Source organism: Sphaerodactylus townsendi, linkage group LG17, assembly GCF_021028975.2.
Source record: "Sphaerodactylus townsendi isolate TG3544 linkage group LG17, MPM_Stown_v2.3, whole genome shotgun sequence".
In the NCBI taxonomy this organism is placed as follows: domain Eukaryota; kingdom Metazoa; phylum Chordata; class Lepidosauria; order Squamata; family Sphaerodactylidae; genus Sphaerodactylus; species Sphaerodactylus townsendi.
Genome location: NC_059441.1, coordinates 27726239 through 27753198, shown reverse-complemented (window position 1 = coordinate 27753198; position 26960 = coordinate 27726239). Strand labels below are relative to the sequence as shown.

General features: G+C 49.9%; 1 protein-coding gene across 2 annotated transcripts in view; it reads left to right on the top strand.

Moving 5' to 3' along the window:
* The window catches only part of ST8SIA2 (ST8 alpha-N-acetyl-neuraminide alpha-2,8-sialyltransferase 2), a 40849-nt gene extending 14463 nt beyond the window's left edge, over positions 1-26386 (top strand). Inside the window, exons 2-6 of one of the 2 annotated variants that reach the window (XM_048482000.1) lie at positions 8146-8208; positions 11361-11489; positions 14946-15107; positions 19495-19788; positions 25084-26386. In XM_048482000.1, coding sequence (XP_048337957.1) covers positions 8146-8208; positions 11361-11489; positions 14946-15107; positions 19495-19788; positions 25084-25369 — 934 coding nt within the window. In that variant the 3' untranslated portion in view covers positions 25370-26386. Of the gene's footprint in view, positions 1-8145; positions 8209-11360; positions 11490-14849; positions 15108-19494; positions 19789-25083 lie in introns of both variants that reach the window. The other variant, XM_048481999.1, reaches the window with a different exon arrangement.
* The last annotated feature ends 574 nt before the right edge of the window (positions 26387-26960 follow it).

The window sequence follows — 26960 nt, the reverse complement described above, 5'->3', positions numbered from 1 at the left end:
TCTCCAGGTGCCATTCCCCCCCATATGCCTCTGCTCCACCCCACCCTCCCTGCTGTAGCTCCACCCTCCCTGATGATCAGGAAGGCTTTGTACAACTTTTTTTTTCAAACAAGCCTGTATTTTATAACAATCTCTTGCAGCAGCAGCAGCAGCAGAGTATATGTGGAGAGGAAGGGAGGAGGATCAAGCACACAATCCCCTTCTTCAGCAGCTTGTGGTCCAGGGAATTGCTTTGCCTCTTTCTTTTGGTGGGGGGTTATGTTGGGAAAGGGGCTTCAAGGTTGTCGATATACCTATCACAGCTTCATCGATAGAAGCGCAATTTAGAGGGCTTTAACAAATTAGAGGGCTTTAACAAAACACCAATGATGGGTGTGATGAGATCTGTGCCTTTAAGAGGGAGTTAATGGACAGAGTTAAGAGATCCAGGAAAAGCAGCAGCCCGTTGCAACTTCAGCAAGCAGTTTTGGGGCAGGCAGAGAAGGCTCCTCATGTATAAACAGAGAAACACGAGAAGAGCACACTACAGCCTCACTGTGGAGCTAAGAGCCAAACGGCAGGTCTGTGTGGCTGTGGATGCTTCCCAATGGGAGAATCCCATCTCAACAAAAAATAAATTAGAAAAAACCCCTGCAAGGTACACAATTGTGAGATAAGCATCGCATGCATAAAAGCCCAAGGTATTTTCAGTGCGTGGATAATAAAATATTTCTTTCACACTGGAAGGAAGGAGGCTGGAGAACATAAAGCAGCCAGGATTGTGAAATGTAATAAAATTGTGTTGGGTGATTGTTGCGCTCTGTAGCGTTGGACCCACGCAGCTGGTTGTTCCCGCCAATGAGTGAATCGGAGCGACTTCGTGAGCAACGTCCGAAAAAAATATATTCTTCAGTTGAACGGACTGGCTGTCATAATTTGTCTTGCTCTGAGTATGGTCTTGCATTTCAGCTACAGTCCAGCGGTGTGATGAGATCTGTGCCTTTAAGAGATCTCATCACACCTTTACAGTCCAGGGAGACCCTCCCAGCTCTCCGAGGTGTAAACCCGCATTGCTGTGGACTTTTTCCAAATAGGGTTGCCTACATCCAGGAGGGGTCTGGAGTTCCGTAACTATTAAGATTAGGACTAGCACGCTAGATAGCTGTGAGACCACAGTCCCCAAATAAAGCTTGCTGTCGTTTTTCTTCTAAAAAATGTAAGACTTTATTAAGAACTGAAGCCTGCGAGAGATAGACGATTTCTGAGGAATATAGAAAGAACCAGACCTTAAATCCCTGCTGCCCTTGGCCCACCCCTTGCCAGGCTCAAGAGTTGCAGTTACAGTAATATAACAAAGGGAAGAATAAAGGTAAAGTTTCCCCTTCAGTCGTGTCCGACCCTGGGGTACCACTGCGAGCAGTGATTTCATAGGCAAGCCTCTTTTGTGGGGCAGTTTGCCATTGCTTTCCCTGGCTATTCTTTACCCCCTAGCTATGAGCTAGGTACTCATTTACCAACCAAGAAATGGATGGATGGCTGAGTTGACCATGAGCCAGCTGAGTTGACCATGACCATGAAATACTGCTCCAGTGTCTGGTTCGTGTGTTCCGTCTGGCCGTCTGTGGGTGTGTGAAACGCCGAGGAAGAAGAAGAAGAAGAAGAAGAAGAAGAAGAAGAAGAAGAAGAGGAGGAGGAGGAGGAGGAGGAGGAGGAGGAGGAGGAGGAGTTTGGATTTATATCCCCCTTTCTCTCCTGTAGGAGACTCAAAGGGGCTTACAATCTCCTTGCCCTCCCCCCACCCCACAACAAACACAGGGAAGGGCCTGCTCTGTGCCTAACAGCTTTAGGAAGTGCCACCAGAACCGAGAGACAAACTGACCACCCCTGTCTGATACCCCCTTCTCTGGGGCAGAATGCAGGTGATATATGCGCTGCACGAACAGCTGGGCTAAGCGGCTGGCCGTGGGTAGGGAAGAGCACGGTACAAAATGGGCCTGCTTGGAGAACAGCAGGGCGCCCATCCTGACAATAGCAATTATAAATATGAAACCACCACCAGTCCTACTGCTACTATCATAGACATATATACAACAATACAAAAATCCTGTGTTGAGCGAAACCATTTACTTAGTGAAGGAAAAACTAATAAAGGTACCAAATTATTTAGAACAGTGTAAACAATACCCCATATGTCCCTCGGTCTCAGCGTTCAGCAGAGGCCAATTTGCTGGTGGTTCCCGGCCCCTCAATGATGCGGCTGGCCTCCACGCGGGCCAGGACCTTTACAGCTCTGGCCCCGGCCTGGTGGAACACCCTTCCTCCAGCTGTCCGGGCCCTGCGGGATCTTGGTGAGTTCCGCAGGGCCTGTAAGACTGTGTTGTTCCACCGGGCCTTTGGAGAGACCAGCCGCTGATGTGGTGCCCCTCTCTGCTCCCTGTGCTGTTTTACATCAGGGTAACCCTCATATTGAGGGGCCCGCTGTTCTTCCTTTTGGGGGAAGGTTTTAAATGCGGGTTTTCTGGACGCCTCTTATTTTTATTTATTTATTTTATTTATTTATTTCTTCAATTTCTATACCGCCCGATCCCCGAAGGACTTCAGGAGGTGAACAACAAGAATCAAACAAAATTAAGCAGGAGCAAATCATCTACAATACACAAACACATAGGCTCCATCTCGTTAATAACCAATAAAACATCTTAAAAACTCTTATAAAACAGCGGTTAATAATTACTAGATGAATAAGCAAGAGGCATCCAAAAAAACTCAATTAAAACCTACCCCAAGAAGGGGGACGGCGGGCCCCTCAATATGAGGGGGCCCTGATGTAACAGCGCCAAAGCAAAGAGCAGTGAGGGGGCACCATATCAGCGGCTGGACACTCCGAAGGCCCCTTTATTTAATTATTTAATTGTATTAACCGCTGCTTATATGGAGTTTTAGTGAGTTTGATTGATTATTAACTGGATGGGGCTTATGATATTTGTTTACTGTGTTTGGTATGATTTGTTCCTTTATTTGATATTGTATGAATTTTATGCTGTACACCGCCCGGAGCCCTTCGGGGATGGGGCAGTATAGAAATCCAATCAATCAATCAATCAATCAATCAATCAATCAATCAATCAATCAATCAATCAATCAATCAATCAATAAAAACATTCAACCATGCAAATGTATACAAAACATGAATGAATAGAAAAATTCCCTTCGTAACAGTCCTGGCTGCAATAATAGGGAACTTGAGTAGCGCTGTACTCCTTCTCTGGAACATGAAGTATTCAGAGGAAAACCATTCCCTAACACTGTTCACGATAACAAAGCGTTTTCATAAATTACTGGAGTTCTGTCCCAGATCACAAAGATCACTTCCCTTAGTGGAAATGGAGGCTGGATTTTGGCAACCCATCTCTGCCAGTTTCCATTGGCGCTTTCCACACAAGCCTTTCAAATCATTTTGAGGCAGGAAGTAGAATGCTTCCTCCAGGGAGTTCCACGTTGTTTTTACCCCCCCAAACGTTTTATTTCCACTCCCAAACTGTTTTCAGTGAATCTCCTTTCAAAATGATTCTGCAGCGGAAATGTTTTGAAAAGTCTTCAATTGCTGATCAATCTATTTACTGCATTTCCCCTGCTTCTCTTCTTTCCCTGAATTTTCTCCTCAACACCATTTTCCCAGCTCACTTTCTCTTCCTCCTCATCTGTTTATTTATTCTTTTTTTTAAAAAAATTGTGTGCGGGGGGATGATCTTTAAGGCATCGATTATAGGCAGTGGTGGAGCTACAAGGGGACAGGTGGTACATTGCACCGGGCGCGTGCCTGTGGGGCGTGAAAATCAGCTTGAACCCTGACCCTGCCCCCTTACTCCCTTTCCCCACCCCTCCTTGTCAGGCCAGGCCCCGCCCTGCCCCACCAGCCTGACCTGTTTTCAGCCAGCAGAAAGGGGAGGGGCAGGGCCATGGGGGGTCCACAGGAGGGCAGAAAACACAACGTACGCCCCGGGTGCACTCCTGCCCAGCTATGCTTCTAATTATAGGAGGAACAGAGAATCGTGGCAAGGATCTTTGAAACCCTGAATCACTGATTCGACACCGAACTCAAAACAAAAGGGGAAAATCATGTAATGGCGGCCAAGAATCATTTTGAGGGAGTGAGTGCGGACATTCACCTTGGTAAAAGAGGAGGGGGAGGACGACTGAAAACATTTTGAAAACGTTTTCTGTGGGTTGTGCGGAAAAGGATATGCAGCCAAATCAAGTCACACCTGACTTATAGCAACCCAGAAGGGTTTTCAAGGCAAGCAAGCCAGGTATACCTTGCTTGTCTCCCATTAAAGTACTAACCAAGACCGACCCTGCTTAACAGAGGCGTTCCTCCCATTGAGCAAACTGGACAGTTGCCCAGGGCGCCCCCTTGTGGTGGGCGCCAAAAATGCAGGTTCGTTTGTGGGATTTTGTATTTTCAGTGTTTTTTCCGTTTTAGGCCTGCAGAGAGTGCAATTTTTAGGTTAGCATCACCAAAATTTCAGGGAGTTTTCAAGAGACTATCCTGATGATATCACCCAGGTTTGGTGAGGTTTGGTTTAGGGAGTCCAAAGTTATGGACTCCCAAAGGGAGTGCCTCATCCCCCATTGTTTCCAATGGGAGCTAGTAGGAGATGGGGGCTACACCTTTGAGGGTCCATAACTTTGGACCCCCTGAACCAAACTTCACCAAACCTGGGTGGTATCATCAATTAGGATCTCACAAAGATACTCTGAAATTTTGATGCTGCTATCTTAATCAATCGCACCTGACAGCAGAGCACCGTTGCTGTGTTCAGATTTGTGAGTTGGGGCATGTTCTATAATGTGATGGTGACTTTGAAACGACCTGGTGGAAAAAAAATCATTGTTTGGTCATGGTGGGGGAGGGTGGCCACCCATGGGGGGGCATCAAACTCAGGTTTTGCCCAGGGCTCCAGTTTGCCAAGGTACGCCACTGCTGCTTAACTTCTGAACAAGATAGGGCCAACCTGGGCCAACTATATCAGGACCCACCACAATAGGGCTATTTTAAGAAGCTTAATGCAGAGAACGAATCCCAGTGATGAAATGTGTAGGAAAGGTGAGCCAGTGAGCTAAGTAAGTGTTTCCCGATGGGTGTCTGAAAAATATGTCCCAGCAGTGGCGTAGCACCAATGGGACAGGGTGGGGCGTGACGCCTCGGGCACATGCCTGTGCAGGGGTGTGGCAGTGGTGGAGGGTGCAGGCATGCCCCGGGCGCAGTTCCCCCTTGCTCCACCCCATATCCCAGCAGTTGGTTTCAGGTAGCCTGTTTCAGGTCAACTCAGTCCCCCATTCTTCCAAGGTTGGTGAAACAGGTATGCAGCTTGTTGGGAGTAAAACGTGGATGACTGGGGAAGACAGTGGCAAACCACACTGGAAACATAGTCTGCCTAGTAAACACTGTGATGTGACTTCACCCCACTTGTTAGTAATGACCTGGTGCTTGTACAGAAGACTACTTCGAAGAAGAAGAAGAAGAAGAAGAAGAAGAGGAGGAGGAGGAGGAGGAGGAGGAGGAGGAGGAGTTTGGATTTATATTCCCCCTTTCTCTTCTGTAAGGAGACCTCCTCCTCCTGACAAACTCCTTTCCCTTCCCACCTCACAATGGAATGAGCACAAAAGAATCCCGCCCCCTCACTCCAAAGGAGCTCAGAAGAACTGTGACTAGCCCAAGGTCACCCAGCTGGCGTGTGTTGGAATGCACCGGCTAATCTGAATTCCCCAGATAAGCCTCCACAGCTCAGGCGGCAGAGCGGGGAATCAAACCCGGTTCCTCCAGATTGGAGTGTACCTGCTCTTACCCACTACGCCACTGCTGCTCCACTATGCCAGGCCACTGCCCCCGGAAAGTCATAAACGTTCAAAGAGCAGATGGGAGCAGCAAATCACACCTGTCTCTGCAGCATTTGCTGCTGCCACTGCTGCTGCTGAACTCCAAATTCTTGTGCTTGTCCTGTTGCACCTGGTGAAAACGGACTGAGCCTTCTCCCTTGCTTTCCCTATAAGTGGGGTGGGTGTAGCTTAGGGATGCCAATCTCCAGATCGGGAATCCTTGCCTTGAAAGGTTGCTGTTGTGCGAAGAGGTCTCACATACCTTGAAGCTTCCGCTGAGGTGTGTGGGCCAGGACCTGACCTTGGCCACCTCTCCCGCAGACTTTGGATCAGAGTCTTGTCTGCCTCAATGGAATGAGCACAAAAGAATCCCTCCTCCAAAGAATTTCATCATCTCTCTTTCTCTTCCCACTGACCAAGTAGGCCGGGTCAAAGAAGCTTTAACTGGAGTCTCTAGGAATTTGTTTTCTGAAGTCTTTCTAGCCCTTTAAGAGACCCAGCATGGTATAGTGGTTAAGAGCAGGTAGAGAACCCGGTTTGATTCCCCACTCCTCCACTTGAGTGGCAGAGGCTTATCTGGTGAACCAGATGTGTTTCCGCTCTCCTACGTTCCTGCTGGGTGACCTTGGGCTAGTCACAGTTCCTCAGAACTCTCTCAGCCCCACCTACCTCACAAGGTGTGGGGAGAGGAAGGGAAAGGAGCTTGTAAGCCACTGTGAGTCTCCTTACAGGAGAGAAAGGTGGGGATATAAATCCAAACTACTCTCCCTCCTCCCTTCTCCGTCTTCTTGCAAATGTCTTATGCGCAATCAGCCAATGGCAGCCATGAATCATTTTGAGGGGGCGAGTGCAGACATACATCATGATAAAGGGTGGGGGGGCTTGAAAATGTTTTACAAACAGTTTAGATGCTTTGTGCGAAAAGGACCGTTGACAGCTCCACACGGGCTGAGGGAGTTTTGAAAGAACTGTGGCTGGCCCAGAGTCTCCCAGCAAGCTCTATGAGGAGGACCGGGGAATCAAATGGGTTTCAAATGGAGCAGCAGTGGCGTAGTGGCTAAGAGCAGTGGCTAAGAGCAGGTGCACTCTGATCTGGAGGAACCGGGTTTGATTCCCAGCTCTGCCACTTGAGTTGTGGAGGCTTATCTGGGGAATTCAGACTAGACTGAACACTCCCACACATGCCAGCTGGGTGACCTTGGGCTAGTCACAGCTTTTTGGAGCTCTCTCAGCCCCACCCACCTCACAGGGTGTTTGTTGTGAGGGGGGAAGGGCAAGGAGATTGTAAGCCCCTTTGAGTCTCCTACAAGAGAGAAAGGGGGGATATAAATCCAAACTCGTCCTCTTCTTCTTCTTCTTCTTCTTCTTCTTCTTCTTCTTCTTCAAATTACACAGATACATATATACTGAAATCACAATCATTTTAATTTCAGATATACCCATTAGAAGCCTCAAAGAACTGATGGAAGTTGTTTGAACATACTGGCATACTGAGGAAGACGCACAAAAAATGTTCTATCTGTGAGACGTTTTTATGTAGAACCTACAGAATTGATACATGGACTATATGGAACTGAAGTTTTGTTTCTGAATAGATAATTGAATGGACTAAGTGATTATTTATGTTTAGTTATAAGAGTTGGAAGACTTATGCTGTATTTTTAAGAACCTTGTCAGAGAAATAAGGAAATGTAAATACAAATAGAAGTGTTGAGTTGTTCAATTATATATAAGATTAATATATAAGATTAGACACAGCCAGAGTGCAACGTGTGTATTTTTGAGTTTATTTGGGCTAATGTTGACATTGCACTCTTAAAGATAGTTGGTGAGTTGACCATGCGCCAGCTGTCAGGATATCTGACCCACAGGGGGCTCGAACTCCTGACCGTGTGAGTGGCAGTGCAAGCACTTAACCACTACGCCCCGCGGCATGGTTTTGGTAGAGGTCATATTCTTAAAACCAGGTTGTGGCTCAATAGGTCGGGGCGTGCTCAATTGGTTTCCGCTCAATATCGATTCCTGGGGAACTGCGGTCACACAGGGAAACCCATCAATTACACCTTCAGTCATCAGAGAGTTCTAACTAAAGCTTTGAAGGACACAAGAAAAGAGAATGGTCTCTGAGCACCTGACAGGTGGACTCTGGAAGAGGGATGCAGCAGCAGCAGGCCTCTTGGGCCGACATTTTTCAGTCGGAAGCCGGGGATGGATTGCCTCGACGTTCAGCGTGGAGCTGCAGAGAGGAACCAGGATGATAAATAATGCATTTCCTTTGTCTTGTAGGAATTCAGGAGGCAGAGGGACAATCAGATCAGCGGCGAACAGCTTACATAGCAAATCTAATAGGTTTGTAAATTAGATTCTGTGTTGATTTGTTTTTGGCTTTAAGGCGGTTATTAATCTGCTTCACTCTCCCTGCCTCTCTCTTTGTAGGATGGGATTCTTTGCACTTAGCTCACAGATCTGTTTCTTTCCACCTCTGCTTGGGATTTTCTCAATCATCTTTCCTCCCCTTTCTCCGGTCTCGGCAGTGACGATCGTGTGCCAATGACCGACAAGCTGCATTTTGCAGCGAGAACGACAGAATGAAAACGTCTGCATTACTTACGGAGCGACATAGTGCAGTGTGAGACAGAAAGAAATTAAGTAATTGGAGGATCCTAGGAGTCTAAAGGAGAAGAGTGCCTCATGTGCCTCTGCATGAGTAACTGTTCTAGCCTTGCTCCCTCCCAAGCAACCTGCACAGGGGATGGTAATTCTGTCCGCTTTCTAAGTCAAATGTAATACAGAAATGCTGACGGACTGTCCACCTCAAAAGAGGCTGCCTTCTGCATCTCTGCATGAGTCAGTGTTCTGGGCTCGGTTCCATCTTGTGAGGAGGCACGCCCGCACATGCCCAAACAGTGACACACAGACACACACAAAAACACAAAAGGTGGATTTCACTGACTTCTAAAGCATGCCTGCTCTTATATGCTGAAGTGAGTGTGTGTAATATTTGTATTCACTTTAGTTTAAATGGTATACCTCACAGATTACATAGTGCAGTGATGGCAAACCTATGGCACGGGTGCCAAAGGTGGCACTCAGAGCCCTCTCTGTGGGCACGCGCACACAGAGTTCGCCTTGTGGGGGGTGGAAAATCACCCCCCACACACACACACACACACATCCAGGCTGGCCTGGGCCACTGAGCATGACATGTCCACACCGCGGTGAGAAGGGCTCGGCTGGCGGGCCTGGTGCCTGTGCTCTGGGTGGCTGCTGCCCGAGCAGAGGAGGCAGAGATGCTAGAGAGGCACAGAGCGGTGCGCGCGGGACTTGCTGGAGGCTAGAGCAGGCTGGCCCCTGCTCGAACGGGTGGGGCGGAGGAAGAGGGAGCCAACTGGTTTTTTCTCTAAACTAAAACCTCAGCATTCAGGTTAAATTGCCGGGTTGGCACTTTGCAATAAATAAGTGGGGTTTGGGTTGCAATTTGGGCACTCAGTCCCGTCACTGACATAGTGCATTATTTTGTGAATGTGTGAAGTGACTTTACTGCCTCCAATGCCATGTGGACACTTAGCTGGTTTGGTCTGCAGAAGCTGGGCTGAGCTGGCTCGTTCGCACGTGCAAGTCACCATTTCCTGGCTCACAAATTGCACGACGAACACTTCTTGGGCTCAGACCAGACGTGGTGAGGGTGAGTGTTGTCATTCCCCCAGTCCTATAGCAACTGCACGGAACTATTTTCCTTACTGCCTTTGCAGTGGAGTTACCAACCTCCAGGTGGGCTCTGGAAACCTCCTGGAATTGCCACTGATATCCAGCAGTGATGTAGCGCCCGCGGTGGGGGCGGGGCGGTGCCCCAGGCATGCCCCGGTGCAGGGGCGTGGCTGGGGCATGCAGGCAGCACCGCAGCAGGCAGCACCGCAGCAGGAGCGCAGGGCACGCACACACACCCGGTGCAGTTCCCCCTTGCTCCACCCCTGATATCCAGACAACAGAAATCAGTTTCCGTAGAGAAAATTGCTGCTTTGGAGGATAGATTGTATGGGATTATACCCCGCTGATGTCCTTCCCTTTCCCCTTCCCAGACCTGATCCTCCCCCCAGATTCCAACCCCCAAATCTCCAAGAAGATCTTAACCTGGAGTTGGCAGCCTTAAGAAGAAGAAGAGGAAGAGGAGGAGGAGGAGGAGGAGGAGGAGTTTGGATTTATATCCCCCCTTTCTCTCCTGCAGAGGACTCAAAGGGGCTGACAATCTCCTTGCCCTTCCCCCCTCACAACAAACACCCTGTGAGGTGGGTGGGGCTGAGAGAGCTCCGAGAAGCTGTGACTAGCCCAAGGTCACCCAGCTGGCGTGTGTGGGAGTGCCCAGGCTAATCTGAATTCCTCAGATAAGCCTCCACAACTCAAGCGGCAGAAGCGGGAATCAAACCCGGTTCCTCCAGATCAGAGTGCACCTGCTCTTAGCCACTGCTCTTCGCCACTACGCCAGCCCCACATAAGGCAAATTGTGCTCTCTGGGGCCATTCTGGATTGGAAAGTCACACAGGGGAAAGGGGAAAGCCCCTTCTTCCTTGTACCAAGTTTAAATATATTTGAAGGGACACCATGTCGAAGAGGGAGCAAGCTTGTTTTCTGCTGCCTCAGAGACTGGGACACGGAGGAATGGATTCAAGGTGCAGGAAAAGAGATTCCACCTAAACATTAGGAAGAACTTCCTGACCGTCAGGGCTGTTGGACAGTGGAATTCATTGCCTTGGAGAGTGGTGGAGTCTCCTTCTTTTGTGATTGGTGTTTGGAAGATGCTGCCACAGGAGGGGGTGACGGCCACTAACCTGGATAGCTTTAAAAAGGGGCTTGGACAGATTGATGGAGGAGAAGTCGATCTGTGGCTCCCAATCTTGATCCTCCTTGATCTCAGATTGCAAATGCCTTAGCAGACCAGGTGCTCAGGAGCAGCAACAGCAGAAGGCCCTTGCTTTCACATCCTGCATGTGAGCTCCCAAAGGCACCTGGTGGGCCACTGCGAATAGCAGAATGCTGGACTAGATGGACTCTGGTCTGATCCAGCAGGCTAGTTCTTATGTTCTTATGTTCTTATGTTCTTTGGAGGGTTTTAAACAGAGGCTGGATGAACCTGTGTCGGGAGTGCTTTGATTGTGTGTTCCTGCATGGCAGGGGGTTGGACTGGATGGCCCTTGGGGGTCTCTTCCAACTCTATGATTCTATGATTCTACCACAGTCCAGATCCGAATCTAACTTGGACGGCGCGTGGGGAATTAATTTGCTGCAGCTGCCATCTGAATGTGGGGAATGACAACCGGGTTGGGGACTTCTTAAAAACGGGTCTATCTTGAGCCTGAGTTATCCTTTAATTTGGTAACAGCCGCAAACTCGCTTCTCTAGAAGAGACGGCCGACCAGCAGGGCTCAGCAGAGCGATTGCTGATGCTGTCAGGAACGACGCTGACAAATCCTCCCTCCCTGCGTCTCTCTTTTTCCCCTCTCCAGAGTTGAAGTGGGAATAAACGGCTCCTCGTCTCCAGCTGCTGTTGACAGAAGTAATGAAAGCCTGAAGCATCATGTTCGGCTGGGCCTGTCCAAATGGAAACACAACCAGACTCTCTCTTTGAAGATCAGGTACTGGGTAATTACCTGGAGAGATGTGTTTGAGTCCTGCCGGGAGGAGCCGGCAAATTGTCTCTCCAGATCCCCCGAAGGTAGTCCGGAGAGCAGTAAATTCTCGGACCCCTGTGGAGCTTGACTCGATATCCATAAGTGATAGTTCAGACATGAAATTCTAAGCTCCTCGGTAGCATGCCCTTTGGACTGATGGAGAACTGGGAAGTAAAGAAATAAAGAATCAGAAAAGGTCTGGCCCTTGAACATCCTGGGGACGTTCCACTAGCACAGGGGTCTGATGGGATTTTGTATGGCCAGGGGCTGATGGGATTTGTAGTCCATGAACATCTGGAGAGCCGCAGGTTGCAGACCCCTGCACTAGTAGCAAGCATAGCCAAAGGCTTCCCATCAGGGGCAGAGTAAGGAGGAACTTTGTCTGGGGCGCGCGTCCTGTGCCCCGGTGCCCTCCCCACAATGCCCCACAATGCCCCGGTCACACCCCCGCGCACCTACGCCACTGCTCCCCATAGTGGCTTCGATCCAAGCTGTGGAAACCAATATTGGTTTGCCAGGCGAATTTTCAGAGCTATTAAATAAGTCTTATACTTTTATCTATACCCCATTTTTCTTCCCAATTTGGACCTAAAGTGGCTCATAATTTATTTATTTATTTATTGTTTATATTTATATACCGCCCTCCCCGAAGGCTCAGGGCGGTGTCCATCAACACTAAAACAGTTTAAAACATCAAATGCATAATTTACAATAAAATAATATATAAAATACTAAAACGACAGATGGCTTCAGCCCCTCCTTCCCCCTTTTATGAACCCACGGGAGGCCAGATGTTCTTGTGGCGGAGTTGACATCATCCCGGCTGGCCAAACGCCTGGCGGAACAGGTCCGTTTTGCAGGCCCTGCGGAAACTTTGTAAGTCCCGCCGGGCCCTGATCTCACCTGGAAGCCTGTTCCACCAGGTAGGGGCCAGAGCCGTAAAAGCCCTGGCCCTTGTAGAGGCCAGCTGGATCGCCTTGGGGCCAGGGATCACCAGCAGGTCCGCCTCCGACGAGCGGAGGGGCCTAGAAGGGCGGTATAGGGAGAGGCGGTCCCTCAGATAAGCAGGGCCAAGGCCGCGAATGGCTTAATAATCTTCTCTCCTCTGCTCGATCCATACAATAACAACCTTGTGAGGGAGGCGGCATTATGTCAAGAGACCGCCCATCTGATTGGCTGCACTGCTTACTAGAGAAACTGGAGCAACATGGTGGGGGGAATAGGGGTGGTTCTGATGCTGCAGTATCACTTCTGGCACAAACCTGGAAGTAGCATCATCCTATCAGTCTGATGCACTAAGACTCCCCCAACTCTATGATAAAACCATAGAGTTTGAGGAGAATCCTAGAGCCACAGAGAATTGGGGAATGTATTTATTAATTAATTAATTAATTAATTAATTAATTAATTAATTAATTAATTAATTAATTAATTAATTATGAGATTTATAAGCCGCCTCACCCCTGAAGGGCTCGAGGCGGCTCACAAAATAGTTGCACTTTAAACAACAATCAACAAAACATTTCAAATACAAGAATGCAGCTTAATTCTTTAAAAGCTTAAATAACAATTACAAGTTACATACCAGTTAAAACAACAACAAAGCGCCCGATCTAAGGCCAGCGGTGGGAGGGGATAGGTAGGACCCGAGATGGAAATCAGGGCCCGACCAGATGGAAGGCAGCAGCCTCAATGGGGGGTGATAAAACCGCGGCCAGCCCCCCCCAAAGGCCCGGTGGAATAGCTCAGTCTTACAGGCCCTGCGGAACTCACCGAGGTCCCGCAGGGCCTGGACAGCTGGAGGTAGAGCATTCCACCAGGCAGGGGCCAGGGCCGTAAATTCCTAGAGTATCACTGACACCTTGATGTCAGTTCCAGGTACTCAACTGGAAGGGATGTCACAGTTTCATGCACCATTGTTTACCAAGTCTCTGCCCTCCAAATGCTCCCAGCTGTCAACCTTATAAGGTCATTCTCAGAGCTTCCAGGGCAGAGGGGGATTTGAAGCTAGATATCTAAGATCCAAGTTCAATACTCACCTCTGTTCTATATTGCTGTGGTCAAGGACTGTGCTGGTTACTATCATGAATGAGCTCCAAGGTAGGTCAGCGCTCTTGGTGTTATTAGACCTCACCAGAGGCAGAACTACCAGGGGGCGGCAGGGCATGTTGCACTGGGCGCGTGCCTGGGGGCAGAGGTGGGATCCAGCAGGTTCTCACCAGTTCCTGAGAGTGGGTTACTAATTATTGGTGTGTGCCAAGAGGGGGTTACTAATTGGGTCTGCTTTTCCATTAGAAATTCCATTAGGTCCAAAAATCATAAAGTCCAGTGGTTTCCTATGTGGCTGGTTAGCGAAGGTAGAAAACGGGATAATTCTCCCTGTTGGGCTGTTTTAAAAACATGTTTTAGTAATATGGTCAAGTTCCTTGTTTAAGGAAAGTATCCTTCTTTTGATTGCTAGAAACAAAATTAAGTATTTGAAAGTATTAAGTATTTGACAGGCAGTCCATTAGAGGAGAAGTAGTTGTTTCTGTTGGCAGTAGACGATAGGGCTTGCTAGAATGAGTTTAAATTATGGACAGAAAGTTACCGGCTGGAAATTAGGAACTTTTTTTTACAGTAAGAGTTTGTCACAGTAACAGAGAAAATTATTAATGCCCCCCGGAATGCCCGCCCCCGCCCCCGTTGTGCCCCACCCAGTCCCATTGGCGTTACACCACTGTTTGAATGCCACCACCATGGGAACCTGTTACTAAAATTTTTGGATCCCACCACTGCCTGGGGGGGGTGGAAAATCCCCCCACAGTGCCCCCCCTCCCACACTTACTTTAGTGAAACAGTGCAGGCTGGAGAAGCGGCCTGTTTCCTTCTGGCTGAAAATGGTCTGGTGGGAACTACACTTTCCAGGAGACCTTGCGAGCCCCAGGGTCTCAGGAGAAGTGTAGTTCCCACCAGGCTATTTTTCAGCCTGAAGGAAACAGGCCAATTTTTCAGGCTGAAAAAAGGTAGGGGGTGGGGGGCGGAAAGCACAGAGTGCACACCGGGAGCAGTACGGCCCAGCTACATATCTGGGCCTCCCCACAGCCTTTCACGTGGTCTATTATGATCTTTTGACCCACCGTCTCATGGATTCTGGGGTTCAGGCACCTTGAAATGGCTGACCTTGTTTCTCCAGGACTGGCAGTAGCAGGTGACACTTCTAGGGAAAAATGTCTCAGCAGCGTCCGCGAGCATCTGGAGGGCTGCAGGAAGTTATCTTCTCCCCAAAGCTGCTTAATATCTTCATGCGACCCTAGTCCGTGCATCTGTGTTTTTTGTTGTCAGGAAGCACATCTTGAAATTTTTGGATGCCGAGAAGGACATTTCAGTGCTCAAAGGGACGCTGAAGCCCGGCGATATCATCCACTATCTCTTTGACAGGGACAGCACCATGAACGTGTCCCAAAACCTCTATGCGCTCCTGCCCAGAACCTCGCCTCTGAAAGGCAAGCATTTTCGGACCTGCGCGATTGTGGGGAACTCGGGCATTCTCCTGAACAGCGCCTGCGGGGAGGAAATCGACGCTCATAGTTTTGTGATCAGGTAACTGGCCGTGAGGAAACCGAGCTCCGATGGGGGCCTCGTTCGATCTTGTGTTGGAAATTCGGTGTAGGTTCCTTTTAAAAAATATATTGGTTGGGTTTTTCTTGCAGCATCCTCAAGTTTTTCCTGTAACGTTTGCTACTTCAAACTTCATAAAATGATGTCATAGGACAGTTCTGGCAAACCTATGGCATGGGTGCCAGAGGTGGAACTCAGAGCCCTCTCTGTGGGCATGTGCAAACAGAGTGCCTCCCCCCACATCTAGGCTGGCCTGGGCTGCTGGGCTCAATTATTAGCATTAAACCTAAGACCTAGTTTTGGGGAAGCAGTGTAGGCAACCCTGTTAAGCACTGTTAAACCCCACTGATTTTCATGTGAAGAGCTAAAGCGAAATCCTTTACCTGGGAGTAAGCTCGGTTGCTGGCAATGGGGCTTGCTTCTGAGTAAACCCTCCTAGGGTCCTGATTCACCCGTTGCACGGTTGCTTCAAAGCAAAGCCACCAACTACCACCAAGCTTACTCCTGAGTAACGCACCCCTCAGAGCCAACCGTTTTTTCTAAACTAAAACTTCAGTATTCAGGTTAAATTGCCGTGTTGGCACTTTGCAATAAATAAGTGGGTTTTGGGTTGCAATTTGGGCACTCGGTCTCAAAAAGGTTCGCCATCACTGTCATAGGAGGCCGATGAAATAAAGAAATCTTACTAATGCTCAGAACTTATTACCTGGTTTCCCCGAAAATAAGACAGTGTCTTATATTAATTTTTGCTCCCCAAGACGCGCTATGTCTTATTTTCAGGGGATGTCTTATTTTTCTGTGTTCTGTTCGTCGGGCATGCTTCCAAACAAAAACTTTGCTACCTCTTACTTTCGGGGGATGCCTTATATTTCGCACTTCAGCAAAACCTCTACTACGTCTTATTTTCAGGGGATGTCTTCTATTCGGGGAAACAGGGTAATACTCAGAACGGTATGTCCAAAATGGCTGCTGCCCCCGGCTTCTGTTTTCTGCCATTCTTTTCCTGCAAAGCATCGTTCCATGCACAGATCTCTGAACACTTGAGAGCCGTGTGCTTTTCTGGCTTGGAAGATTCTCAGAACTTTGGGGACAGTGGCTGGGGGAGGGAAGGAGCCCAGCTGGGATGTGATGTTACTTTAGAAGCTGTGTTTCTCCTATACTCTGTGGTGTATACTCTGTGGTGCTCTCTGAAGCTGCAGTTTGCTCCAGTTCTGTAGTCTGGAGCTTTGATTATGTACTCCTGCATGGCAGGGGGTTGGACTTGATGGCGCTCTCTTCCAACTCTATGATTCTGTGAAAATGGGGGGAGGCATGGGGGTATGCAGCCAGTCTCTCCACTCCCAGTGAGGGGTGGAGGACAAGGGAAAGAAGGGTGGAAGGGTGCTGCCAGCAGCAACGCCCTTGCCACTCGTCCAGTGGCCCTTCCTACCCAGGCCAGCAAGAAGCTCATGAGCACTCTCCCCAACAGTTTTCTAGAGCCCGTTGTATTTGTTTGCACGACAGGCTTTACTGCCAGTCTTAAAATGAGATAACATTGCACAAATCCGAGTTGCATCTGGGATCTTGCAAACCATTCTTTTTTTGAAGCACCAAAGCATTGCACAAGTCTGAGTTGCATCTGAGATCTTGCAAACCATTCTTTTTTGAAGCACCAAAGCATTGCACAAGTCTGAGTTGCATCTGAGATCTTGCAAATCATTCTTTTTTGAAGCACCAAAGCATTTCAAATTATGGCTGCTGTTCCCACAACTAGTGCTGCCAAGTGTCCAGTTGGGACACAGAATCCTCCCCCCACCCTTGAGCTCCCATGACCTGCTGCTGCTCCATGCAGCAGCGGCGGAATTTTTTTAAAAAAAATTACTGCTGTCACAAGTGTGATTTGCGTCATGATGTCACTTCCAACGCTTCTAAGAAAACCCAGAAGTGATGCAGGATAACTCTAGGAATAGCTGGAAACTCTATGGTTTTTCCTGGAAGTTATATTTAAACCGGATCAGGTCTCGTCGGGCCATCTGTTTGACAGCTGAAGCAGACAGATTCCTCACGTGAGGGATGAACTTCTCCAGCTCCTGGGTGGCCTTATCCAAATCGGGCACAGCAAGCTTGTCACAGTCCAGTTATGAACAGTTATGTTCACAACACTGGCTCCTCTATCATGCCCCTGCGCCCAACCCTCTTGATGGTTTATTTTATCTATATATATAAAAATCTATCAGTGCGTTTTTCTGCTGACAGGTAATCTCCCAAACTATTGGACCGATTGCTTTGAAATTTTCACACAATGTCGCATTCGCGTGCGACCAGGTTTCTGTACTGTTTCCACACCTCCTGTTGTGTACATGTCACAACTGCGCCAGTTATTGTGTACATGCCACACCTGTGACAGTTGGAACCACAGTTCTGTTCCGCAACAGCGCCATCTGCTGGCCGTCAAAGCAACACCCTCTGATACAAGGGAACCAACCATGCCTTCCTTGAAAACCACTGCCTTATGGAGTGAAAGGGATGGGGCCCGCCATCTGGACATGACCTACCCACCCTAGTGGAGGAAGGGGAAGGTGGGGGAGGGTCCGGGAGTTTGCTGGACCAAGTGCTCTGAAATTTGAACACAACGTAGTTCATGCCTCCCAGTGTGTTTTACGCTAGATAATTCACCTGCAAGGGAAGGGAGTGAAAGGGACAGGACCAGCCACCTGCACATGGCCCACCCACCCTAGCAGAGGAAGGGGAACGTTAGGGAGGGACCGGCCGGGAACGGGAGAAAGGGAGGGGAGCGAGGGGCCCCTTGCCCCTCCCCTCCCCTGCAAGCATTGTGCAATGACACATGTTCGAACCGTTCGCTTCCCCTTTTTTTTCTTTTCCACTTCACCAGACTCAGCCACAGCAATGCATGGCCAGGCCCGCTAGTTTATTTTATTTATTTACTTATTTACCAGCCTTCCCTTAGCAGCCCTACCCACAGTGGGGTGGCTCAGGGGGCTATTGCATCCAGCATTCCCACCTGATTTCAGGGAACATTCCCTTCTCTGTGAACATGCACCTCAGTAGGTTTTTTTCTGAAGTTGGATCGATAGCTCTCACATCGTGGTGCGAATATCAATGGACACTCTGCCTGAATCCCCCCCTCGCCAAATGCTGCAAAACGTAATGGGAATGCAAAGCCAAGGAAGCATGTTGCTGCTCACTGTGGAGAACATGGAGTTAATGGAGTCCAGGTGAGTGCGGCATGGGTTAAAATCCCTTGAGGATCCCTTGGGCGCAACATGGCTCAATCCAGCAGCACATTTTCCTATGCAAGCCCTGTTGGCATGAATTCTTTTCCAAGGGGCTTGGGCAAGAAAACTTCCCAACTGATTGAGTTCGTGTTAATTGGTAGGAGAGTCGGGGGTTTCCTCTCCCCTCCCTCCCTCCCTTTTTATTTCGGTCCATGCCGATTCATCACACAGAGAGCTTTATTGTCTGGGCACCAATCTGTTGGAGCCGAACGACCCGGCGACAAAGGAAGGGTATTTGAACCGACCCCACAATTGGCAGCAAGGGAGATAGTTTGGACGCACCCCAGAACTTGGGAGAGAAAGGACTTGGGCCCGGAAAGAAAGAAGGACGGCAGATGCACAAAACCTCTCCCTTTCCTCTTGCGCCTCTTGCACCTCTTGTGCACGTTCCATCTTCAAAACAGGCGATCACATCACTCCTGTTTGCCACCTGCTGCCCAATACATGTCTCAAAAGCATCACCAGGGCTGCAAAGGGCTATCATGTGTCAGTCAGTTTCACGGGTTAACTGTCGGTTGTGGGTTTTCAGGCTTGCATGGCTGTGGTCCAGCAGTTTTTGCTTCTAACATTTTGCTCGCATTCATGGCTGGCATCTTCAGAGGTTTCTAACACATCTCACCGTGACGTTATGTCTAAACCTGCCCAGGACTGAAGTGAAATGAACTATGTGTGATCAAACGTAGGTCAAAGAAGAAGAAGAAGAAGAGTTTGGATTTATATCCCCCCTTTCTCTCCTGTAGGAGACTCAAAGGGGCTTACAATCTCCTTGCCCTTCCCCCCTCACAACAAACACCCTGTGAGGTAGGTGGGGCTGAGAGAGCTCCGAGAAGCTGTGACTAGCCCAAGGTCACCCAGCTGGCATTAGTGGGAGTGTACAGGCTAATCTGAATTCCCCAGATAAGCCTCCACAGCTCAGGCGGCAGAGCTGGGAATCAAACCCGGTTCCTCCAGATTAGATACATGAGCTCTTAACCTCCTACGCCACTGCTGCTCCTATGCCAAAGAGGCATACTGAGATGTTACATACTTCTTAAAGAAGAGGGGGTGATGTAATGCTTTTTAAGTCTGCCGTTTGTTATTCCCCCCCCCTTCAGATGCAACCTAGCTCCAGTACAAGAGTACACCCAAGACGTTGGAAGCAAGACAGACTTAGTGACCATGAACCCTTCGGTCATCCAACGTGCCTTCGAGGACCTGGTGAACGACACTTGGCGGGAAAAGCTGCTCCAGCGCTTGCAGGGTCTCAACGGCAGCATCCTCTGGATCCCGGCATTCATGGCGAAAGGGGGCAAGGAGCGCGTGGAATGGGTCAACGAGCTGATCCTCAAACATCGCATCAACGTGCGCACGGCTTACCCGTCTTTGCGTCTCTTGCACGCCGTCCGAGGGTGAGTGACTCTGGCCTGGATCCAGTGGGGTAGCGGGAGAAAATGGCGCCCGGGGGGAAATGGCGTCCGGCCCCCGCGCCCTCCTCGGCGCCCCGCCCCCGCTCGCAAGGTCTCCTGGGAAGTGTAGTTCCCACCAGGCGCTTCTTCAACCTGAACTAAACAGGCTGATAAGGTAAAAGAATGTGGGGGGGGGCAATGGGGCAGGGGAAGAAGAAGGGGTGTGGCTGCGATTTTCCATCTCCCACATGACCCCAATGGCACGGGCATGGGGCGGGGCGCCCCCCTAGCCCCATTATAGCTCCACCCATGCATGGATCCTACCGCCCATAATCAGCTATCTCATCCTCACTCTTCCTGTGTTGCTAGACTGGAAGCACTGGCACCGTCTCTGTGCAGATTCCAAGCCAAAGGGTGAGGATTCCAGTAGGGATTGGTCAGAGTGGCCAGTTTTTTTTCTAGCAGTGTGCTGGCTAAGGGAAGAGCACTCTGATCCGGAGAACCAGGTTCGATTCCCCGCTCCTCCACATGAAGCCTGCAGGGTGACCTCGGTCCCGTCATAGCTCTCCCAGAACTCTCTCAGCCCATGTGGAGGCGGGCAATGACAAACCACGTCAAAATGCCTGTTCCTTTGAAAATCCTACAATAAGAACATAAGAACATATGAACTAGCCGGCTGGATCAGACCGGAGTCCATCTAGTCCAGCTCTCTGCTACTCGCAGTGGCCCACCAGGTGCCTTTGGGAGCTCACAGGCAGGACGTGAAAGCAATGGCCTTCTACAGCTGTTGCTCCTGAGCACCTGGTCTGCTAAGGCATTTGCAATCTGAGATCAAGGAGGATCAAGATTGGTAGCCATAAATCGACTTCTCCTCCATCAATCTGTCCAAGCCCCTTTTAAAGCTCTCCAGGTTAGTGGCCATCACCACCTCCTGTGGCAGCATATTCCAAACACCAATCACACGTTGCGTGAAGAAGTGTTTCCTTTTATTAGTCCTAATTCTTCCCCTCAGCATACAACGTCACCAGAAGTCAGCTGTGACTTGACGGCATTGTCCACCACCGTCACGTACCAGGAAGCAAAGTTAGCAGCGCAAGACAGGACTCCTGAATCTCGTTTTGGGTCCCCAGAACCATCCTCTGTTTAAGCCTGATAGAGTGGAAGGGGCAGGGGGAGTTCCAGTGGGGTTCTACCGGAAAAAAAAGAAAGGGCTACAGGTGGTCAGGTCAGATGCGTAGCTATAAGGGAGCGGGGTGAGGACCAGCGCACTGGGTTGGCGTCGGTGGGGTCACGTGGGGGGCAGGAAATTGTCCCCAGACCCTCCCCCTTTCCCCCCTCGCCCCACCCTATTAGGCCCAGCAGAGGCTGCTGCCAGACATCCCTGCCCGGCCCGGCCCTAGCATAGGCCGAGGGAGGGCGGTCTATAAACCCAATTAACAACAACAACAACAACAACAACAACAACAACAACAACAACAACAACAACAACAACAACAACAACAACAACAACAATAATAATAATAATAATAATAATAATAATAATAATAATAATAATAATAATAATAATAATAGCAGCTATAAGGAGGCAGGGTGGGAACCGGCGCAAAAAAAGAGCAATTCTCTTTTCCTCTCCTCCCCTCCTGGCCCTCCAAGCAAAGCGCCAGGTAACTGGGGCATGGGGGGAGCAGGGGGCCACGGGAGGGGAGGCCGGGCACAGGGGTGTGGCGCAGTGGGGCAGCGGGGCGGAAAACTTGGAGTCCGCCCCGGGCTCCATTTTCCCCAGCTATGCCTCTGGGTCAGGTCAGGCAACCAGAGAGGAACAGAGGACGTCTGTTTTGAAGGCACGTGTTGCTGCAGTGAGGGAGACTGAAAGAGAGGGAACCCCCGAGAGTCAACAGCTGGTGCAGAGCAGAGCTTAATTCAATTGCAGCTGCTGGCCAGGGAGAGCCTCACGTTCAGCCAAAAAAGCGGCAGGCTGTCCAGCCATATGGCTCGCTCTGTGTATCACCGTTTTCCCAGAGGGGACCGGCAGAGTTGTAACTGATGGCTAATTAACGGGCATCGAATGCTGCTCCTTTGCAACGTCTCCCGCCGGAAGAATCCAAAATTAACCAAGAACAACCTTTTGGGACATGAAGCTAGGAAGCTGTTTAAGGCCGGAGAGGCCTGTCATGCAAAGCCAGGGCCTCCGTCTGGCTGTTAGGTCTCAAACCTTAAGAAGAAGAAAAAGAAGAGTTTGGATTTATATCCCCCCTTTCTCTCCTGCAGGAGACTCAAAGGAGCTCACAATCTCCTTGCCCTTCCCCCCTCACAACAAACACCCTGTGAGGTAGGTGGGGCTGAGAGAGCTCCGAAGAACTGTGACTAGCCCAAGGTCACCCAGCTGGCATGTGTTGGAGTGCACAGGCTAATCTGAATTACCCAGATAAGCCTCCACTGCTGCTTTTGAAACCAGTACATAGATGTTAGTAGGATGAACATGCACCCCATGGGCAATAGCAGCTATGTCCCATAGCTTGCTCTGAAGAGGAGCTGTAGCTCAGGTCCTGATCCATGTGCACGTACGAGTTCCTTCCTGGTAATTCCCACAAATGCAGGGCCCTTTTCGGATTGGAACTGCTGCTCGCAGGGAGAATATGCTGAAGATTCCTCCGCCTGTGCCGTTTTCCCTACCTGATGGCTGCTATTTTCCCATTGGGAACACAGTGTTTCCTAAAGAATCTGGAGCCTAGATTTGCTGCCGTGGAACGGCTGAGTTCGTTCTTGTCATCTTTGGGATTATTTTATGATACGAACTTGCCGGCACTTCCAAAGTTGTTTTTGCCGGTTTGGCTCCCTGCAGAGAGCTGCCGAGACACAGGCTCCTCATGCCTGCCTGACCCCATACAAAATCATACCCTTAACAGTGGGCGTTTTCCCACTTACATTTTGCTGCCCGCAAGTAGTGCGGGGTCCCCCGCGCCTCCCCACTACAGGGGCGGCGACAATGCAGCCGCCCCGAGGCTGCTGCTGTCGCGCCCCCTCAGCGTGCGTCTTTCCAGGCGCCCTTTGCAACGGCGCCTTTTTATGACCCCACGCAGAGCACGGGGTCATGGGGAAGCCGGGGCGCGCGCCTGGAAGGACGCACGCTGAGAGAAGCGCGCAGCAAAGCGGAGGCGAGGTAGGTGGGAAAACGCCCAGTGACTCCAATTGGTGTTGCCAATTTGGGGGTATTGGGGGCGGGGAGGAAACAGAATTACATTCATTCTCAAAATTGCCTCGCCTTCTCATTAAAAACCTGAGTCTCACGCGTTATAGGTGAACTGCTAATGGGGCGTCGAGCGGATGCTTTACGCCACTTTATTAAAGTCCGCGGAATTAATCCGATTTCGTTCTGGTCCCCAGCTGGCTTGCAAACCAGGAGAAGGTTGCGCTCAGAGGCAGGGCAGACGTTATCACAGCTGACCTGAGCGTGGAAAAAGCAATCTCGCAGCAGCTTATGCCCTATTTGCAAGATCAGCCTGAGATATTTTGCCGGCCTTCCAGGCAGCAGGAAGCTGCACGGTGTCAGGACTATGCCTGTCAGTGCCCCGATGTCTCGCTGTGTGTGAAATGCAAAGTGGGAATCGCAAATGTTTCCCTGTTTCCCTCTTTCTTTCGATTCGATTTTCGAATACCTTTAATGGCATATAAAATACCTTTAATGGCATATAACCCTCTTTCTTTCCTTGGCAATCTCCAGGTGCAAGCCCACCTTCAAAGAGGTGTGAAAGGTTCCCAGGTTCTTTGAAGCTGTGTAGTGTAATTGTAGTAGAAACAGTAGTAGCCATTTGGTGTGGGGTGAAACGGAGGGGGGAGGGGTGTTAAAGGATATAGGTCCTGGATCTGAGCTCTCTAGCTCAGATCCTGCTTTACATTGTTACTCTTCGTATTACCTGGAATAAACTGCTTTAGGACTTTCCTACGGCCTCTGTTATTTCCACGTTCGAGAGTCTGACACACGGTTCCCACAGGAAACATAGTGTTTCCGTGTGAACCGGGCAGCTGAGGACCCCCCCCCCCGAGAATCCATTCCCCCAAAAGCACCCTCCCCCGAGAATCTCCCCACCTATTGGCACAAATGGCGACCACCTATTAGAGAATCCACTCTAATGGCAGCTACCAGGGGAATCCACCATAATGGTGGATGGAAGGGGGTGGTCATAGAATGCTTCTTGGTTGCCGCAGCTCACACAGGCAAGCAGGAAGCATTTGAAGCCCAGGTTAAAGGGAAAATGTACAATGATAAATGGCAAATGTGCAGCCCTCTACACCTAGCCTGTACAAACAAGTAGCAAGGAGCAGCAGTGGCGGAGGAGGTTAAGAGCTCGTGTATCTAATCTGGAGGAACCAGGTTTGATTCCCAGCTCTGCCGCCTGAGCTGTGGAGGCTTATCTGGGGAATTCAGATTAGCCTGTACACTCCCACACATGCCAGCTGGGTGACCTTGGGCTAGTCACAGCTTCTCGGAACCTACCTCACAGGGTGTTTGTTGTGAGGGGGGAAGGGCAAGGAGTTTGTAAGCCCCTTTGAGTCTCCTGCAGGAGAGAAAGGGGGGATATAAATCCAAACTCTTCTTCTTCTGTATATAAGATGCCCCTGTGTGGGAGCACAGAGCCAGCCTGGCACAGCGGTTAAGAGCAGTGGACTTCAATCTGGAGAACCGGGTTTGATTCCCCCTCCTCCACATGCGTGGAAGCTCATATCTGGTGAACCCGGATTTCTTTCCCCTCTCCGCCACATGAAGCCTGCTATGTGACCATGGGCTAGCCAAGTTCTCTCAGGACTCTCTCAGCCCCACCTACTCACAAGGTGTCTGTTGTGGGGAGAGGAAGGGCAGGAGTTTGTACGCTGCTTCAAGGCTCCTTATGGTTGAGAAAAGCGGTGTATAAATCCAGACCAGTGATTTTCAACCAGGGTTCCGTGGTACCCTGGGGTACCGTGAGCATGTCCCAGGGGTACCGTGGCAATGCTAACCCCCCCCCCCACTTTTGTGGTATCTCCTTCCAGCACCAGCAAGGGACAGGGTCTGCCACAAGGTCAGCAGCCACTTCCTGCCCCCCCAGTTCTTCCCTTCACCCTGGGAGAGGAAGGTGCGGGGTAGTGCAAGCAGGGGCACTGGGAGGGGAAGATGCGGGGATGGCAGGGGTACCGTGAGATATGAAGAGTGAGGTCAAGGGCACCATGACATCGAAAAGGTTGGTAAACACTGATTCAGACTCTTCTTCTCTTCGTCAGAACTGCATGCCCCAGAATGTTGTGTCTTCTGTCCCTTCACAGGTACTGGCTGACCAACAAGGTGCATATTAAACGCCCAACCACCGGTTTGCTGATGTACACCCTGGCGACTCGCTTCTGTAACAGGATTCACCTGTACGGCTTCTGGCCTTTTCCCCGGGACCAGGACCAAAATCCCGTCAAGTACCACTACTACGACAGTCTGAAATATGGCTACACATCGCAGGCGAGCCCTCACACAATGCCCTTGGAGTTCAAAGCTCTAAAAGCTTTGGACCAGCAGGGTGCCTTGAAACTCACGGTGGGGGAGTGTGAGGGGGCCACGTAGAGACAGGTCCTGGGGGCTCAACAGGTAGTTGGGGGAAGGGGGAGCCCGGGAAAAGCAGTCGTGGGTGGAGATTGTTTTCTTAACAGCAGAACAGGGAGGCGAGCATATAGACATGGTATCTCTGTACCTCCTTGGGGTTCGCAAAAGGAAGAACCTCGGGTCTGATGGGAGATGCAGCCCAGGAGAGGGGAGGCGGTTTGGCGGAGGGGAACGGGGTCCTCGTGCCCTTTCTCCGAAGCTTGGAAAGTCGTTGTGGTCCGTATGGGTACTTTTAGCGTGACAAGTAAATGTTAGGGCAGTATTGTGAGTTGGTCTAGAATTGGTAGCTAGGGTCCGTTGGGCCAGCAAGCCAGGCTTCTGGCTCGTGTTGTGTTCTTGCTTAGTGGTATTGAGAGGGTCTTGGGGGTGGGGGTAGGTTCTGCAATCCAGAGAAGAGCGAAGAGGGTCTGGGATCACGGAAAAACAGCCAGAGGTGGTTCTCGGGAAGCGCTTGCTTCCCAAGGCATCGACTGAGTTGTAAAACTCCAGTTTCATGCCGCTTCGGAAATGTTCGGCAGACGGAAATGTTCGGCAGACGCCGCTTCGGAAATGTTCGGCAAACTGACTACCGGTTTTGGAGTTGAGAGAGGCAGCCGGAGATTCGTTATGACGGGTTCGTCTCTTTTAACACAAGGAGAGAGAACGTCAGGACCTCGAGGAAATGGTGGCTTTTAAAAGGAAAGGTTTGAAGGGCTTAAGACTCTGAAGCTTGGCTTTTGGACTATTCCTGTGTTCGGAAATGTCTGTGGGGTAAGTGGGAATAGGAATATCCTTAAATATAGGACTTTGGAGGCTACCGACCCAAAGGGTTGGTATCAAAGATTTCAATTTTTAGGAATACGGTTCTCTGGGTACCATTCAGAAGCTAAACCAAATCTAAGAGCTGAAAATTAGCTGAAGTTCTCATTTTACAACTGACTGGATTTATTGTGGTTTGACGGTTTTTTTTTAAAAAAAAAAATAAACAGGTAGTTTTAATTGGGCGTTCTGTTTTTCTTTTTGTCGCAAAACTCTTACAAATGGAAGAGGAGGCGGCCAGTCCGGAGCTGGATCGGGCCCTTTTGGGCTGACAGGATGACCCCACCCCAAAACTCACCTATATATATATATATAAAGCTAACAGTGTTTTTGTTGATGATAGTATAACTCAGTAACTGCTGGGCCAATTCCTCTGAAAATTCCCAGCCACTATAGTCAGCCAGGCGAGAGTGTTTTTAGATGTTCACATACCTGAAATTTCACACCTGGTCCAGGTAAAACACTTTTTTCCTGGTGCTCCATGGAGAAGGACATGCAGCTGCCTGTGTGTAACTGTCACCCTTAGAATGTTCGTGCTGCTTAGAATGTTCACTCAGGTGGCCAGATATGAGCAGTGGAAACAGTATATAGGCAGTCACTCGAGTGGAAATGAAACACATACACACACATGCACACGAGGGAGAGGGAAGGGACGGAGGGGGAGGCATGCAAGGGAGGGGAGGCAGGGGACCCAGCATCTTGATATGACCCACCCACCCTAGCGGAGAAAAAGGGAAGGGAAGGAGTGGGAGGG